The 17,167-nt window shown below is 46.4% G+C and overlaps 2 protein-coding genes across 2 annotated transcripts in view; both read left to right on the top strand.

Annotated features, from left to right (window-relative positions):
• LOC102200632 (histone-lysine N-methyltransferase 2C-like) overlaps positions 1 to 3,482 on the top strand; it is a 23,330-nt gene extending 19,848 nt beyond the window's left edge. Inside the window, exons 42-48 of the mRNA XM_005751104.1 lie at positions 11 to 147; positions 265 to 392; positions 591 to 792; positions 875 to 991; positions 1,182 to 1,255; positions 2,352 to 2,460; positions 2,533 to 3,482. Of these exons, the coding sequence (XP_005751161.1) occupies positions 11 to 147; positions 265 to 392; positions 591 to 792; positions 875 to 991; positions 1,182 to 1,255; positions 2,352 to 2,460; positions 2,533 to 2,625 (860 nt within the window). The 3' untranslated portion in view covers positions 2,626 to 3,482. The remainder of the gene's footprint in view (positions 1 to 10; positions 148 to 264; positions 393 to 590; positions 793 to 874; positions 992 to 1,181; positions 1,256 to 2,351; positions 2,461 to 2,532) is intronic.
• Positions 3,483 to 3,656: 174 nt separating this feature from the next.
• LOC102201104 (NACHT, LRR and PYD domains-containing protein 12-like) overlaps positions 3,657 to 17,167 on the top strand; it is a 47,107-nt gene continuing 33,596 nt past the window's right edge. The window contains exons 1-7 of the mRNA XM_013915405.1: positions 3,657 to 4,191; positions 7,661 to 7,713; positions 7,840 to 8,124; positions 9,585 to 9,713; positions 9,762 to 11,496; positions 12,576 to 12,749; positions 15,959 to 16,132. Coding sequence (XP_013770859.1) covers positions 7,668 to 7,713; positions 7,840 to 8,124; positions 9,585 to 9,713; positions 9,762 to 11,496; positions 12,576 to 12,749; positions 15,959 to 16,132 — 2,543 coding nt within the window. The 5' untranslated portion in view covers positions 3,657 to 4,191; positions 7,661 to 7,667. The remainder of the gene's footprint in view (positions 4,192 to 7,660; positions 7,714 to 7,839; positions 8,125 to 9,584; positions 9,714 to 9,761; positions 11,497 to 12,575; positions 12,750 to 15,958; positions 16,133 to 17,167) is intronic.

Raw genomic sequence — 17,167 nt, 5'->3', positions numbered from 1 at the left:
GTGCGTGCAGCTGTGTGGGATCAGATCCTGGATCCCGTCTCCCAGATGAGGACCTCCAGCGGGACTCTGAAGCTGTTCCCAGTTTACCTGAAAGGAGAAGATCTGTTTGGTCTGACCACGTCTGCGGTGACCCGAATCATAGAGTCTGTACGTCCAGCACACACACACACACACACACACACACACACACACACACACACACACACACACACACACACACCTTCAAACAGGGACCCAGACTCACCTGTTCTCTGTGTGTTTCAGTTACCTGGCGTGGAGGCCTGTGAGCGTTACACCTTTCGTTACGGCAGGAACCCCCTCATGGAGTGGCCTCTGGCCTTCAACCCGTCAGGCTCCGCCCGTTCCGAACCCAAAGCCTGTCAGGCCAAAAGGTACGTGCTCTGAAGCAATGATGTCACTTTGTGTCAAGCTGCTGATGGAAGTGGCGGGCGGGTGGGGCAAAGTGTAGCTGCTCTGCATTGTGTTGTGACATCATCAGTGTGGCTGGGACAGAGATCTGCTCAGGCCTCCGTCACAGGTTTCTGTAAAGCGCACCCACAGCTGCCTGACGCCCTCCTCTCCCCCCTCAGACCCTACCTGCTGGCCAGCATCGCCCCCAGGTGTCAGGGCTCGGTGGGCTCCATCGTGGGCCTCGTCCCCGGCGTCATCTCTCTGTCTCCGGGCGAGTCCGTGGCCGGCGCTCACCAGGGACGCCACTCCAAGTCCTCGCAGTACCGCCGCATGAAGGCTGAGTGGAAGAGCAATGTGTACCTGGCACGCTCCCGCATCCAGGTGGGTCACCTGCAGCACAGCCCGAACACTTGACCGCCAACGCAGGACAGGAAGCTGACTGTGTTTGTGTGTGTGCTCGCAGGGTCTCGGACTGTACGCCGCCAGAGACATCGAGAAGTGCACCATGGTCATCGAATACATCGGGACCATCATCAGGAGTGAAGTAGCCAATCGCAAGGAGAGGCTGTACGAATCACAGGTAACACACAGGTCTGCGACTTCTGATGTTCAGATCGGAGTCACGTCGACTGAAAGCTGTCGTCTGATTGGTTCGTTCACATGTCACACAAACATAAACAGTCAGTGACATCTGTGTGAAGGGGGTGGGGCCTGCACGTCTCACCTCCAGAGGGTCATGTCTTTCACTCGTGTTGTGTGTCTGTGTGCAGAATCGCGGCGTGTACATGTTCCGGATCGACAACGACTACGTGATCGACGCCACCATCACCGGGGGACCCGCCAGGTGAGTCCAGCTCAGACCGGTTCAGTGCTGATCTCAGACCTGCACACACCTGACCCAATGAGCCCTTCCTGTACAGACGCTCAGGTGAGCGCCCCCTGCTGTTTCAGCAAGGAGGTGATCAAACAGTCCTGATGTTCAGATGTAGTAGGAGGCTATTGTAAAGAGGTGTGTGTGTGTCCACCTGGGGTCTCTGCCCAGTTGGACTTGAAACACCTCTCCTGGGACGCATCAGGTGTTCTGGTGTTTAAAGCTGTGGGTGAGCAGCAGCTCAATTTGAGCTCCTCACCTGTCGTGGAGCGCTCACACTCCTCAGAGGAAACTTTCCTTTCATCTGGTGCTCACAGGTGAGGGCGGGGCTGTGGAAGGGTCGCAGCTCCGCCCTCGCTCTGAGTGCTCATGGTGTTGGGAAAACACACCTGAAAGTGTCCTCGCTCCAGGACACAAACCGCTGAGGCGTGACGTGATGACATCACAGCTCAGCTCCAGTGTTTTTACTGCCCCTCTGAATTTAACTGATTCATGTTTGCAGTGGAAATCACACGGGATGTAAGAAAGTCACATGCGATGAGCCGATCGGGAATAAACCAGTTAACATGTTATCTTGGTGACGTGTATACCTCGTGTGTTATTGTGCCGTAAGTGAGGCGTTCTCACTGGCTCTAGTGACCCTTGACCTCTCGGTCAGCTGACAGCTGGTGAGGTAATGGACGTCTCTGAAAGAGCAGAGCACTTCTTACAGATGTGATGTCCTGATAAGTCGAGCAGATATTTGAAATTTACTTATCAACATTCATTAAAACTTTATTTATGTCACGGTCCCAAATTTTTATCCGCTCTCTTCCGACATCCCCACGTTTGAGTTTCAGACTAAATGCATTCTGGGATATTTGGCTGCCCCAAGTTCAGGTGTGTTCGGGGGGGGGCGGCTGCTCAGGTGGCTCTGCATTGATAAATACCTGAACCAGCCGAGTTCTGATAAACTCAGAGAGCTCAAAGTGAAAACCTGATGAAGGATCCCAGCAGGGTGCAGGAATTTTTAATAGTGTTGATTGGTCTGTTGACCTGTCAAAGACCCGTCTCTGTGTGTGATTGGCAGGTACATCAACCACTCATGTGCTCCCAACTGTATCACTGAGGTGGTGACTGTGGAGAAGGAGAACAAGATCATCATCAGCTCCTGCAGACGCATCCAGAGAGGAGAAGAGGTAAGGCCCGCCCTCCATCAGTCAGCATCTCAGAGCGTGTGTGGTTACTGATTACTGCCCCTCCCCCTCCAGCTGTGCTACGACTACAAGTTCGACCTGGAGGACGATCAGCATAAGATCCCGTGTCACTGCGGAGCCGTCAACTGCCGCAAATGGATGAACTGAACACACACACACACACACACACACAGGCAGCTCGCTCTCTGTCGATCGCCTCCCCTGTGGGCGGAGCTTAACTTCATATCAACACAGTGATAATAATGAAAGTGATTGCTTTGATAACACAAGTAATGATAATAATATTGATGATGGGGATAACAGGTCAGGGTGGGGGTTATATATGCGCATGGGTGGGGTCAGAAGCTTGTTTCTGAGGGCGTAGCTGTGTTGGAGAGTGGGCGGGGCTTAAAGAGGCTGGTCCTCTGTGTATATTGTGTGTAAAAATGAGCACAGATGTAAATTTGAGATCATAGAATGTGTTGTCTTTAACTTGCACTAAAACACAAAAACAAGAAAAATAGAGACTTTATTCCCTGGCCCCGCCCACCCCACTCCTGCCCCGCCCACCTCCATTTGTTAATTTCCTGTAAAATAAGAGTTTTTTTGTATTTATTACTGAATGAAGCTATTTTCTAAACCTGCGGTGCGTTCGAGGTCCGGCGTGGCGGTGTGTAAATACGTGTACCATAGATGAGAGAATTGCACACAGAGTTTAAGAAGCCCTCCACCATCCTCACCACTGCCAATCAGCTGCAGCGTTTCAAGTACAGTTTGTGTTGCTGACTCGGCACCGCATCCCGATTGGACGGACTGTGAAGCGAGTCGGGCAGGCGTCACCGCGGCCTTCAGGCGCCGAGTCCCGCTGCCGTGTACATAGGAGACTGCTGATGTGTACAGAGACGACACGAAGCCTTTTTTATTATTACTGGACGTAACCGTGACGATGAAGATGTTTGTTTTTGGGAAATATGGTGACTCTGATTTAGAATCATTTACAGAAAAATAAAATATTTTACATGTTGCTCTCGCCTCATTCTGTTCTGTGTGCATAGCAACAGTCACATGACCACCTCAGTGTTTCAGTGTATTTGCTGTGTGAGCTGTCGTTGGGACTTAATGTGTTTCGTAATGACTGGCTCTGTTTCCTGTGATGCCTGGTTGTGTAAGCGGGCTTCATGCCCTCCTGTGATGAAAGCTGGAGTTGTGTTTGTACAGACCGAGTGGGGGTGGGTGGGTGCGTGCAGCAGTGTGGAAACATGAAAGGCGTCAGAAAAGTGAAGAACAAGACGTGACGGCGCCGCCTTTAGAGCCATGAAGTTTCAGCAGAAATCGGCACCTCTGGTTCTGTAAGATTCTCTTGTCACATCAGCGCCATGTTTCCTGTTTCCTCACTTCCTGTGGGTCAACATCTGGTTTACTGTTGCCTGGGTGGATCCGGGGGCATTTCATGGTCTGTGAGGGTGAGCAGGAGCTCTGAGGTTGTGGGCTGAAGCTGGAGTTAGAGAAACAAACAGGTTTGATGATCAAATACAGACATCGTCACCTGAGAGCGCTCATGTCTCCAAGACGCACACTTCCTCTTATGTAGTCATCTGACTCCTGTAAATGGACAGGGGAGGAGCACAGATCCAGCAGCTGATGACCAAGATGAGGAAATCAGGATCTTCTTCTCTCTGAGACGGAGGCGGGTTTATCCCACCAGCACGCTGCACATCGCCTGCTCCTGACCAGGTGAGCTGTTCAGAATCCGTTACCATGGTGCTTTTGGATAGTTGTATTTTGAACATGTAAATATAACTCAAAAGTAAAGGCGTTGCATGAATCTCTGTATGTGTACAGCATTTATGTGTGAAGGCTACGCCTCACTGACACATTAACCTCACACCCCTCAGGATACAACAAGTCATAAAACCTGTGGGCTCCACCCACTGGTCAGGTTAATAACATGTGCTGATAAAGACTCCGCCCCTCTAAAACCAGATAACAGCTGAATAGACCTGAAGTCTCTGCAGCCACGGATGGAGCCATTTGAATTCTCAAAAACTAAAGGAAGGAGCTTCAGTGCTTCCTTTATTGCCTCCTTTAGCAGAGGAGACACTGAAGTGTCCTTTACAGGAGGACATGTTCATTAATGCTGTGTTTTCCATCCAGTGCAGTGACCTGCTGATGTGAGTGAATCAGCATCAAAGCTCTCTAAAGATGCCGAGCTTTGTCAAAGTGACTTCTGTGTGTGTACTGCACGCTTCAGGATGTTAGAGACAAACGTCAGTCACAGGAAGTCTGAATAAAGGAGAAGTTACTCTGGATCAGCAGCAGAGACGCACACGTCACTTCCCCTCTGAGGTTCTTCTTTATCTGACATACTGATGTGTGAACGATGTAACAGCCTGTGTCTGCAGTCCGCTTTCAGGCTGCTGGAGAGCAGATGAACGTCTCCCACGTCCAGCCTCACACTGTGAAATAGTCCAACTGTCTAAGCTTCACTTCTCAGCCCTCATCAGTTCTCCTCCACATCAGGCTGTTTTCTGCCAAAGTCATGGAAAAGCCTTCTAAAATATTCCCCCACAGCTCGGGTCTTCTTATCCTGCCTTTAGGATTTAGAGCAAAGCTAAGTGGAATAAAAAGTCCCATAAAACCAACATCGAAACGTAAAGTTTGTTGATTAAAATATTTTCTCAAACTAAAATGGGAAGAAACAAACTCTACTGAATATGACTGACACTCACTGAGGTTGATTTAGGTTTTTGAGTCACAACAGGGCAGATGTCCACATATGAGAGCAGAGCTGATTCAAAGCAAGCAGCTGATGCTGAAAGGCTTTTGTCCTCGAGCAGGTTGTTCCAGAGTTCAGTGCTGATGGCAAAACCTTCAGATTTAAACTCAGGAACAGTCACATCAGACTCTTGAGTTGCCTTGTGTGACACAAATCTTATATTTTATTTGAGGGTTAGTTCAAGATGCGCTCATTAAAATCTGAAAGTTTAAATTCAGTTTTTATATATTAAATACAAAAATCCATCCCTCCATTTTCCATCACTTTTCCTGTTGCTGTCCCAAGTTAGCTGTAGGACAGATGACCTCGCCTTAGACTGCAGAATACTTTGGGGTACAGAGGGGTTCATGGTCCTCTAAGTGACTGCAAATCATTTTCAATTCAGTTCTATTTATAAAGCCTGAAATAACAAGAACAACAGTCGCCTCAATGCGCTTTATATTGTACGGCCCACTCTACAATAATAGATTCAGAGAGAAACCCAACAATCATATGACCCCCTATGAGCAAGCACTTTGGCGACAGTGGGAAGGAAAAACTCCCTTTTAACAGGAAGAAACCTCCAGCAGAACCAGGCTCAGGGAGGGGCGGGGCCATCTGCTGCGATTGGTTGGGGTGAGAGAAGGAAGACAGGATAAAGACATGCTGTGGAAGAGAGACAGAGGTTAATAACAGATATGATTCAGTGCAGAGAGGTCTGTTAATATATGAGTGAAGAAGAAACACCCAGTGCATCATGGGAATCCCCCAGCAGCCTACGTCTATTGCAGCATAACTAAGGGAGGATTCAGGGTCACCTGGTCCAGCCCTAACTATATGCTTTAGCAAAAAGGAAAGTTTGAAGCCTAATCTTAAAGTAGAGATAGTGTCTGTCTCCTGAATCCAAACTGGAAGCTGGTTCCACAGAAGAGGGGCCTGAAAACTGAAGGCTCTGCCTCCCATTCTACCTTTAATCCCCAAAAGTTGAATGTGTTCATCTGGACCCCATGGGTTCTCCAGGGTTAATATTGACATCATACTTGGAGAGCTGTCAGTATATTTCTGTCATATCCCCTGATGTTAAATGTTCTGTTCTTATTTAAACAGCTAACTGAATTTAATCTAACACTAAAAATTCACGAGGAAACATTTTCCCTGGGAACAAAAACAGCATGGTAATACGTGGAGATCCTGAAAAGTGCTCCAACAATGATCACATTATATTTGAAATATTTGTTCAGTTCTCTTCCAAACCCCAGCAGCTGTGTGCTGTAGGTTTGAGTGTTTACTAAAATAGAAATAAAAGCGTTCTAACGTCTCACCTGTTTGTTTCAGGCATACATGTGTACTATGTTTATTAAGATGGATTAAGCTTGTGTTTCAGTCATGTAGTGATTGTGTTTAACTGTATGAAGTTTATTAGACATTATGAAACAGACAATACAGAAAAGCCAATTTTGTCAAAGTCACTTAAAAAAAAAAGATTTAACTACATCATGTGTAATTTCCATTCCAAATATTAATCACAGTTCAGAGGGGGCGGCAGTAAAAACTCCTGATGTCATGAAGTACACCGCTGCTCCAATTGTAGAATGATTGTGCTGCATTCTCGGAAAGCCTGGACTCCCATGTGAACTTATGAAGAATGGACTTGCATACTTGAGAATGGAAAAACGGCCCGGGTTAGATACCACATTTGGAAGATGGTACATCAGGATTCAGTGTCCCTAAACTCCCTTAAAATGCTGTTAAAGCTTGGAGCTCTTCCAGACTGGGACCTCTGCCAGATGCTCCCAGCCGACACTCGTATGTTTGAATGGGCCAGGCCTTCTCCACCATCTGGTCCATCTCACCCCTAGGTAGCAAGTGAAAACCAAGCTTCACTTGCTGAGTGTACAAGGTGTAGAGCTGCAGGTCTTGTGATACGATTACAAATACCCGAACATCAGTTGGGTTCACATCAGGTAGATCGTTCTTCCCAAACACCTTTCAGGGACTCCAAGATGGCTGAGTATTCTGAACTATTGTTTGTGGTACAAAGCAAAACCAACAATGAGGACCCGTTAATTGGTCCAGGGAAAAAACTTCCTCATCCTCTGGAGAAACCCAATATCCAAACACAGAGCTGGGGCCATATATATAAAAGTATACCCACCCCTGTTCGCTGCCTCTCAACAAGAGAAAGAGAGAAAGAGAGAAAGAGAAAGTAGAACAGAGTCCAGCCTTAATCCAAGAAACTGCTTCTAACATGACCTGTTTGTTGAGGTGAACCCAAATATTTCTAGCCAGTACTGGTAATTCTACATCAGCCGCAGGTTTTCTCAGTGCTATAACTTCACTGCAGTGTGTAAACAGAAGATTCCATCAGAAACCGGGGTGCTATGATGTGTTGCAATAAGTGATATGAGACCAGCTGATCCTGATTCACTGTACCGCATTCTGTCATAGATCAAAGATGGAGTCTGAACCAGACCAGCCAGCTTTATCAGCTCCATCCGCAGGTAGGAGCTCAGTATTTTAGGACATTAACACAGAAACACACAAAGCTCAAACTGACCAATCGTAGCTGTCATTTCCTTCAAAGAGTGAGGTAGGATGCATGCTTATTATGTCTCTTTTTCCTGTAGAGGATGAGCTCAGCAGGGTACGGTGCAGCTTTGTTTGGAGGGTTTCAAAAGAAATCGTCACACAGCTCCTGGAGGCTCTGGTAACGGACCGTGTCCTGAATGATCTGGAGAAAGCATCAATAGTGGAGGGGAACTCGGTCACAGCAGATAAGGCTCGTGACTTGATTGACACAGTAAAGAAAAAAGGAGGAACTGCCTCCAGGATAATGATCAGACATCTTCAGACCATAGATCCGACTCTCTCCTCTGAGCTGCATTTGTCCTTTGAGCCATCTGCGCAGCCAGGTGAGCTCTGTTTGTTGTTATGATGGTTTTATTGCTCAGTTTACTTCAATTCTGAGAGATTTAACTGTGTGTGTGTTTAACTGTAAATAAAGTTTTTTTTCTGTTGTGAATATATTGAACCCTTTACTTAATATTTTAATTACAAATCCTCTTTTCTCTTCAGAGCTACATTTCTCTGGACATTTCTGTATCTCATTTAAAGTTTGTTGCTTTTTGATTGATCCACGTTTGTTATCTGCAAAGACACTGATATGAAAATTGTGTCTTTGTGGTTGGTGAAAACACATGAACCTCCTCATGAATGAGCTGAAAAACGTGAAAATCAAGAAGCCAGTAGTTACCCAGCAGTTTCCTCGTTTCAGACACTGAAATTGGATTATTTCCATTTGATGGTTAGAGGGTTAATTCCATATCCCAATCACTAATTTTGGTAATCGGGAGTCAGTCCGCCAGGGTCTCCGCTCCTGGACCCTGCCCAACACAAATTGCACCTGACCCCTACGGTGGCTCCTGCAGGTGGTTAGCTCTCAGGAGGATGGGCCCATCTCCCTTTTTTGGAGGGCCTGACCCAGATAAATGGAAGATGGTGGATGGATTGTTAGAGAGTTTACTTTGTGTGGTTTGTGACATAACTAATTTGTTAATGGTAAAAAATTCATTGTCAGGAGAGAGACCTGACTCACCCTGAGAGGAAGGATTTACTCCATCAGACCCTGAAGACCTAAACAAACCGTCACAGTGTCGTATGTGGGAACATGTGCTGAATGACCACCTTCCTCAGCTTTTACTAGTCTCTCTTTCTAATTGCTAACATGATAGCTGTATCTGGTATGACAAGTGAATGACAAGGTCTTAAAAGAATAAACAATCCTGGTTGGGGGCTGTTCAACTCAAGCTGTTTGTTGGCCAGACTGTCAACCTTGCTTTGGTTCTTATGTCTCTGCTAATAATAAAGGGAGGGCCTGGGGTCCTCGCTTGTCCTCTGTGCTGATGTGTAAAGGAAGAATCATCCTGATTCCCTTATTTAACAGCTTCTACCAACTGTAAAGTGTAATCTCTATGCTAAGAAAATAGTAAATGCATTAAAAGACCCTAAAAATAAAAAACTCAAAATGTTTGAGGATATTTCTTTGTTTGATAAGTCACTGCAGCTCTAACCAATGCAGTTATCTGGCTTTGTTGTCTGGACTCCAGCTTTTTAACTGTTGACTGAAGTTTTTGTTGGTTCATGAACTTCTAACCTACACTGAGTTTTCTTTGAATGACTCCAGGGATAAGTGTGTCACAGTGATTTGTTTATGAGTTATACTAAATCAGTTTAGCTCGAAGTCATAACTTCATAACTGTAGACTTGGGTTTAAGTCACATTCACATATAGATGCAGTTGAATAACTTTTTCCTCATACTGTGCAGACCACTCTACAGGCAATGATCTTATTGACAGTTTTTGTTTCATCCAGAGACTCTTCAGGCCTGTCACCTCAAACTCAATTCAAACCTGAAACAGAAGTTCCAGTGTGTGTTTGAGGGAATCCCTAAAGCAGGAAACCCAACCCTTTTGAATGAGATCTACACAGAGCTCTACATCACAGAGGGAGGGACTGCAGAGGTCAATGATGAACATGAGGTCAGACAGATTGAAATAGCATCCAGGAAACCAGACAGACCAGAAACAACAATCAGACAAGAAGACATCTTTAAACTCCCACCTGGAAGAAAAGCACCAGTAAGAACTGTGCTGACAATGGGAGTGGCTGGCATTGGGAAAACAGTCCTAACACAGAAGTTCACTCTGGACTGGGCTGAAGACAAAGCCAACCAGGACATCCAGTTCATGTTTCCATTCACTTTCAGAGAGCTGAATGTGCTGAAAGAGGAAAAGTTCAGCTTGGTGGGACTTGTTCATCACTTTTTTACTGAAACCAAAGAAGCAGGAATCTGCAGCTTTGAAGACTTCCAGGTTGTGTTCATCTTTGATGGTCTGGATGAGTGTCGACTTCCTCTGGACTTCCACAAAACTACAATCCTGACTGACCCTAGAGAGTCCACCTCAGTGGATGTGCTGCTGATAAACCTCATCAGGGGGAAACTGCTTCCCTCTGCTCGCCTCTGGATAACCACACGACCTGCAGCAGCCAATCAGATCCCTCCTGACTGTGTTGGCTCGGTTACAGAGGTCAGAGGGTTCACTGACCCACAGAAGGAGGAGTACTTCAGGAAGAGATTCAGAGATGAGGAGCAGGCCAGCAGGATCATCTCCCACATCAAGACATCACGAAGCCTCCACATCATGTGTCACATCCCAGTCTTCTGCTGGATCACTGCTACAGTTCTGGAGTTTGTCATGAAGAACAAAGAGAGTGAAGATCTGCCTAAGACTCTCACAGAGCTCTACCTACGCCTTGTGCTATTTCACCTAAAAACAAAGAACATCAAGTGTGATAAAGCCACAGATCCACACTGGAGTCCAGAGAGCAGGAAGATGATTGAGTCTCTGGGAAAACTGGCTTTTGATCAGCTGCAGAAAGGAAACCTGATCTTCTATGAATCAGACCTGACAGAGTGTGGCATCGATATCAGAGCAGCCTCAGTGTACTCAGGAGTGTTCACACAGATCTTTAAAGCTGATGAGTATGACATGTTTTCAGAAACAGTCTACTGCTTTGTCCATCTGAGCATTCAGGAGTTTCTAGCTGCAGTCTACATGTTCCACTGTTTCACCAACAGAAAGACAGAGGTGCTGGAAGAGTTCCTGGGAAAAGACTGGGAACATAAAACAGAGGTGCTGGAGAATTTTGTGGGGAAAGACTGTAAGGATTATCTATTTGATTCTTTATCTGATGTTGATGATGGTGATGATGATGGTGGTGATGATGATGATGATGATGATGATGATGATGATGAAGTTTCATCCGAGTGTCTGTTTCTCAAGAGAGTCATGGAGAAATCCCTCCAGAGTAAAAATGGCCACCTGGACCTGTTTGTCCGCTTCCTTCATGGCCTCTCTCTGGAGTCCAACCAGAGACTCTTAGGAGGTCTGCTGGGTCAGACAGAGAGCAGTCCAGGAACCATCCAGAGAGTCATTAAGAGTCTGAAGAAGATGAACAGTGATAAAATCTCTCCTGACAGAAGCATCAACATCTTCCACTGTCTGATGGAGATGAACGACCTCTCAGTACATCAGGAGATCCAAGAGTTCCTGAAGTCAGAGAACAGATCAAAGAAACTCTCTGAGATCCACTGCTCAGCTCTGGCCTTCATGCTGCAGATGTCAGAGGACGTTCTGGATGAGTTGGACCTAAAGAAGTACAACACATCGGTGGATGGACAACGCAGATTAATTCCAGCTGTGAGGAACTGCAGAAAGGCTCGGTAAGTGCAGATCTCTGTCTCTATGCACATGTGTGTTCCTGCGTTGTGTCTGACAACGAAAGGTAAAAAGAAAGACTTACAAGTAAATCCAAGGCCTCCAAGGACTTCCAAAGCTTGGAGGTCCTAAAAGTCAGTATACCAATAACAGTTTGGGGTTTAGAACACATTTTGTGTAATTATAACAATATGTCATTTATGACCCGGTTACACGCAGTACAAGTCAAGCTGTTAACAAGCTGTAGAGTGTAAAGGCCAACCCCAGCTCCTGAAATGTGTCATAGAAAAACAGTTTCTAAATCAGTCCTATTTCATTACAAAGCCTGGTTGAATTGGTTTGTGTTCACAAGTTTTTCAGAAGGTAGAAGTCAATGTTGAAGTTCACACAATCATCTGTCCTTATCTCTAAATATTGAATTCTTTTAATAGGGAATTATGGTCAGGTCTGACTGTTGAGTAGTTCATTTCATTTGTTACACTAAATGTTCCACAGATGTTCCACAGAAAGAGGTCGGTTTGGATGAGGTGTGGAGATGACCAAATGCAGGACTAAAAGAAAAAAACTGAGGAATTTTTTTTTTTTATTGTCACAAACAGACCAAATTGAGCCAAAGTCCAACTGTAAACAGGGACAGAGCACAAAACAAGACACGTGAGAAAAGTGATTATCAAAGTAAAACAGGAAAAGAAATAAATAGGGAGATGTGAAGCTCAACAGAAACATGATAAGAGTGAGAGGGGAACACTGAAGGTATCACAGAGAAGACAGAGGGGGGCAAAGACGAGAACATCGGGACCACAAGAAAGAACATCAATAAAATTAAAGAAAGAACCAAGAGTTCACAAACTGGTCACTGAGCTGAACTCAGTCAAATATCCTGAGTCACAGTTAAAATGTTTTTCTGATGGAGATGGCCTCAGGAGTCTGTGGAGTCAGGCGTGGGGTTAGAGCAAACCGACAGACTGAGGAGGATTCCTGTTTCATGTCAGTCAGATCAGCTGAAGCACTGATGTCCAGAGCACAATGTCCAACAGGAAGTGTCCAGCTGGGTTATTTTGTTGTAATGTTTGTGTCATCACAGGTTAAGGTGGTGTGGACTGTCAGAGTCTCACTTTCAATGTGTGACCTCAGCTCTGAAATCCAACACCTCCAGTCTGATTCAGCTGGACCTGAGTGGAAACACCCTGGATGGTTCAGAACTGAAGCTTTTGTGTGCTGGACTGAAGAGTCCAAACTGTAAACTGGATGCTCTGAGGTCAGTTCACTGCCTGCAGCTGTTAGTTACTATCAGACTACAAGGTAGTTGTCTTTTTAAAAAATTTAAAATCAGTTTCAACCTTGTGTTCAAATGTTCAGTAATATATTTGTTTACTATCTGTGGAGTGAGTTAGTGATGTGATTGGAAGGCACTCAGGATTTTTCTCTATCTGGAGCTTGCCGAATCCAACACTTTCAGCCTGGCCATCACAATTCACCATTGTGTTGTTTTTTCGGTGGTGTCCATCTCAGAGCAGTTTTTGTGCTTGTGTTCTAGTCTGTACACATGTATGTGTGTGTATGTTCCGGGGGAACACCAAGGCGTTCCCAGGCCAGCCGAGAGATATAACCTCTCCAGCATGTCCTGGGTCTGCCCCGGGGCCTCCTCCCGGTGGGACATGCCCGGAACACCAACCCCAGGAGGCGCCCAGGAGGCATCCTTGTCAGATGTCCAAACCACCTCAGCTGGCTCCTTTCGATGTGGAGGAGCAGCGACTCTACTCTGAGCCCCTCCCGGATGGCTGAACTTCTCACCCTATCTCTAAGGGAGAGGCAAGCCACCCTTCGGAGGAAGCTCATTTCTGCTGCTTGTATCCACGATCTCGTTCTTTCGGTCACTACCCACAGCTCGTGGCCATAGGGTGAGGTTTGCTTTTACACTCAGCTCCCTCTTCACTGCAGCCACCGCACCAATCCGTCTGTCGATCTCCGGCTCCCTTCTCCCATCACTCGCGAACAAGACCCCGAGATACTTGAATATCTCCACTTGGGGCAGGAACTCATCCCTGACCCGGAGTGGGCACTCCACCCTTTTCTGGCTGAGAACCATGGCCTCAGATTTGGAGGTGCTGATCCTCATTCTCGCTGCTTCACACTCGGCTGCGAACAGTTCCACCATGTCCACCATTTGGTTCGATGATTACCACCACGGCAGACACCAACCACCTTGGGGCCACAGCTCAATGCAGCTGCTTCGGCAATGGAGACGCTGAACATGGTCCATTCGGACTCAATGTCCCCTGTCTCCCTCGGGAATGCCATTGAAGCTCTGCCGGAGGTGTGCGTTGAAGATCTCGCGGACTGGGGCCTCTGCTAGATGTTTCCAGCACACCCTCACTATGCGTTTAGGTGCACCAGGTCTGTCCAGCATCCTCCCCCGCCACCTGATCCAACTCACCACCAGGTGGTGATCAGTTAACAGTTCAGCCCTCTCTTTACCCAAATGTCCAGAACATATGGTCGCAGGTCTGGTGATACGATTACAAAATCGTTCATCGACCTGTGGCCTAGAGCATCCTGGTGCCACGTGCACTTATGGACACTCTTATGTTCGAACAAGGTGTTAGTTATGGCCAAACTGTGATTTGGACAGAAGTCCAATAACAAAACACCACTCGGGTTCAGATCAGGGAGGCCGTTCCTCCCAATCACGCCCCTCCAGGTCTCGCTGTCATTACCCACGTGAGCATTGAAGTCTCCCAGCAGGACAACAGAGTCTCCAGGTGGAGCACCTTCCAGTACCCCACCCAGGGACTCTAAGAAGGCTGGGTACTCTGAACTGCCACTCGGTGCATAAGCGCAGATGACAGTCAGGACCCGTTCCCCGACCCTAAGGCGCAGGGAACAAACCCTCTCATCCACCGGGAAAAACCCCAATGTACTGGCATCAAGCCAAGGGGATATTAGAATACCCACCCCAGCCTGCTGCCTCTCACCAGGGGCAACTCCAGACTGAGTTGCCCCTCTCCAGGAGACTGGTTCCAGAGCCCAAGCCATGCGTAGAGGTGAGCCCAACTATATCTAGCCGGTACCTCTCAACCTCACGCACTAACTCAGGCTCTTTCCCCACCAGAGAGGTTACATTCCATGTCCCAATTGCCAGTCTTGGCAGCCTCCGCTCCTGGCTGCCGCCCAGCACACAATGCACCCGACCCCTATGGCGCCTCCTGTGGGTGGTGGGCCTGTGGGAGGATGGGCCCATGGACTAAGGCCCGGCCACCAGACGCTTGCCCTCGGGCACCCTCCCCAGGCCTGGCTCCAGGGCAGGGCCCCGGTAACCCTATCCCGGGCAGGGTAAACTGTTCAATCGATGTTCTCTTCATAAGGGTCTTCTCAATCGCTCTGTCTGGTCCCTCACCCAGGACCAATTTGCCATGGGAGACCCCACCAGGGGGCAAAAGCCCCCAGACAACATAGCCCCTGGGATCCCTGGAACACACAAACCCCTCCACCATGATAAGGTAGCGATTCACGGAGTTTCCGTCTCTGTGTTCATTATTTCCCTTTCACGTTACTTCCTCTCTTACTTTTCTTGGCCTCTGTCATCTATGCCTTCCTGTTAGTATCACAGTTTTCACCAACAGCCTACCGGTCAGTAGCACTAATGCTAGTTGTTATCCTGCGACTCCACTGGTATGGTATGGAAGTTTGATTTGGCAAAGAGTCTGGAGTCACATTTCCATGTCTTAAAAATACATCCATTTGAATTTTTGCATACCACATGTTACGTGAACTGTAGATACAAATATCAGAAAAATGTTGAGGTATCTTGAAGACTGCTTGAACCTCCATCCTGTTGGCCTCAGCTGTTTGGAATGATCAAAACTTCCGCCTTCTGAATCTTTTTCATCTCTGGAGACGTTATGAGACACTGAATGATTTTAATCACAAAAGTTAATCTTTTAATTTTATTCAGATTGGAGCTCTGTGGTTTGTCCGAGATCAGCTCGTGATCTCTGAAAATTGGGCCTGAAAACTGAAGGCTGAAAACTGAAGGCTCTGCCTCCCATTCTACTTTTAAATACTCTATGAACAACAAGTAAGCCTGCAGTGTGAGAGCGGAGTGCTCTAATAGGTTGATATGGTAATATAAGGTCATTAAGATAAAATAAGGGGCCTGTTAAGAAAGCAGTCCTAAATATTTGTTTAGTATGTGCGTTGAAGGACATATCCTGGTCAAAAATGAATCCAAGGTTCCTCATAGCATTACTGGAGGCACAGATAATGCCATCCAGAGTAAGACTCTAGTTAGATACCATATTTCTAAGATTTTCAGTTTTGGTATGTTTTCATGTGTGAATTGGATGCGTTGTTATCGATATCTGGTGAGATTTCATGTCAAAAGAACCTTTTTGAAAAATATTTACTTAGAAAAATTTGTTGTTGTGTTTTTGATATTTTTTCCTTTTTTTTCTTTTATAAACTCAGACTAAGGTCCTGCAGTTTGTCAGAGATCAGCTGTGTTCATTTAGGTTCAGCTCTGAAATCCAACCCCTCCCATCTGAAACATCTGGACCTGACTGGAAATGAGCTGCAGGACTCAGGAGTGAAGCAGCTGTGCAGTTTTCTGGAGAGTCCACATTGTACACTGGAGTATCTGAGGTCAGACACCATGTGTTAGTTGTGATGAGATGTGAAAGTTGAGGTGTCAGTAAATGCGTACACATCCTGGTAATATAGACCAGATCAACATGATCTGTGCAGTGTCTAAGTTGTATGTCTGTGAACATTCTCAGTTATCCAGGTCATTGTAGTCTAAGGAGCTTGGAATGAAAAGCGTCTGGACTTTGTCTAGGTTAGCTGTGTCACGGGCGTTTTCTCAACATGTAGACCAGAAGCTAGAAAAAAGTGAGGTAGACTTTATAAAACAGCTCTCAGTCGCTCGTTTAAGCTCATAGCCAACAGAAAATGGTCTTTAAAAAAATTATGTGGTTAATTCAAAGCTTCAGCCTTGTTCTTGGCAAGTCATTAGACAGTCAGATCTGCTCCTTTCTCACCACAACCATTTTTCAAAAAACTAGATGGTGACAATGAAAATACTCAGGTAAACATGAAGGTTAATCATCGCTCTGCTTTCCGGTTGTTTGTTAATGATTAAGAGCATCAGTAGGTGTAAAACTGTCTGAGCTTTAAATCACCATGTTCCACACGTGAAGTCCCGCACCCACTCCTTTGTCAAAGACAAAAACACGACCTAAACCAAATCTTTCTTCTTAAAAAAATGCACAAACTGCTGCAGTTAATCTCTTGGTATTCCACAAGTCCAGTATGTGGAATAACAAGATGGCGCCGAGTATGGCAGCCTCGTCGCGAGCTCCCCCAAGCAACAGCTGTTTTCTGTGTTTAATTTTACTTTTCCTTCATTTTTTCACGACTAGCACATGTCTCCTTGTGTACGACCGACAAACCTTACTGGACATAAAAGACGGTCTTTCTTATAACTTTCCGGAGTTCAAGTTTTGCAACACGGACGCTGCGTTCGCAGACCCCCCATTCATCTCACCTGAGACGCCTTTGTTCTCTGGCCCTGGAGGCCGCAAACGCCAACGCAGAGGGAGAAGATCTGGCGTTCTGGTTCGACTGAGACGGCGCACTAACAGACCACCGTTACCCAGTTTATTACTGGCTAATGTGCAG

Source organism: Pundamilia nyererei, unplaced genomic scaffold (assembly GCF_000239375.1).
Source record: "Pundamilia nyererei isolate P.nyererei 1_Seehausen unplaced genomic scaffold, PunNye1.0 scaffold00299, whole genome shotgun sequence".
Classification (NCBI taxonomy): domain Eukaryota; kingdom Metazoa; phylum Chordata; class Actinopteri; order Cichliformes; family Cichlidae; genus Pundamilia; species Pundamilia nyererei.
Note: the sequence above shows the minus strand (reverse complement) of the source record. Positions and strands in the feature narration are given on the sequence as shown.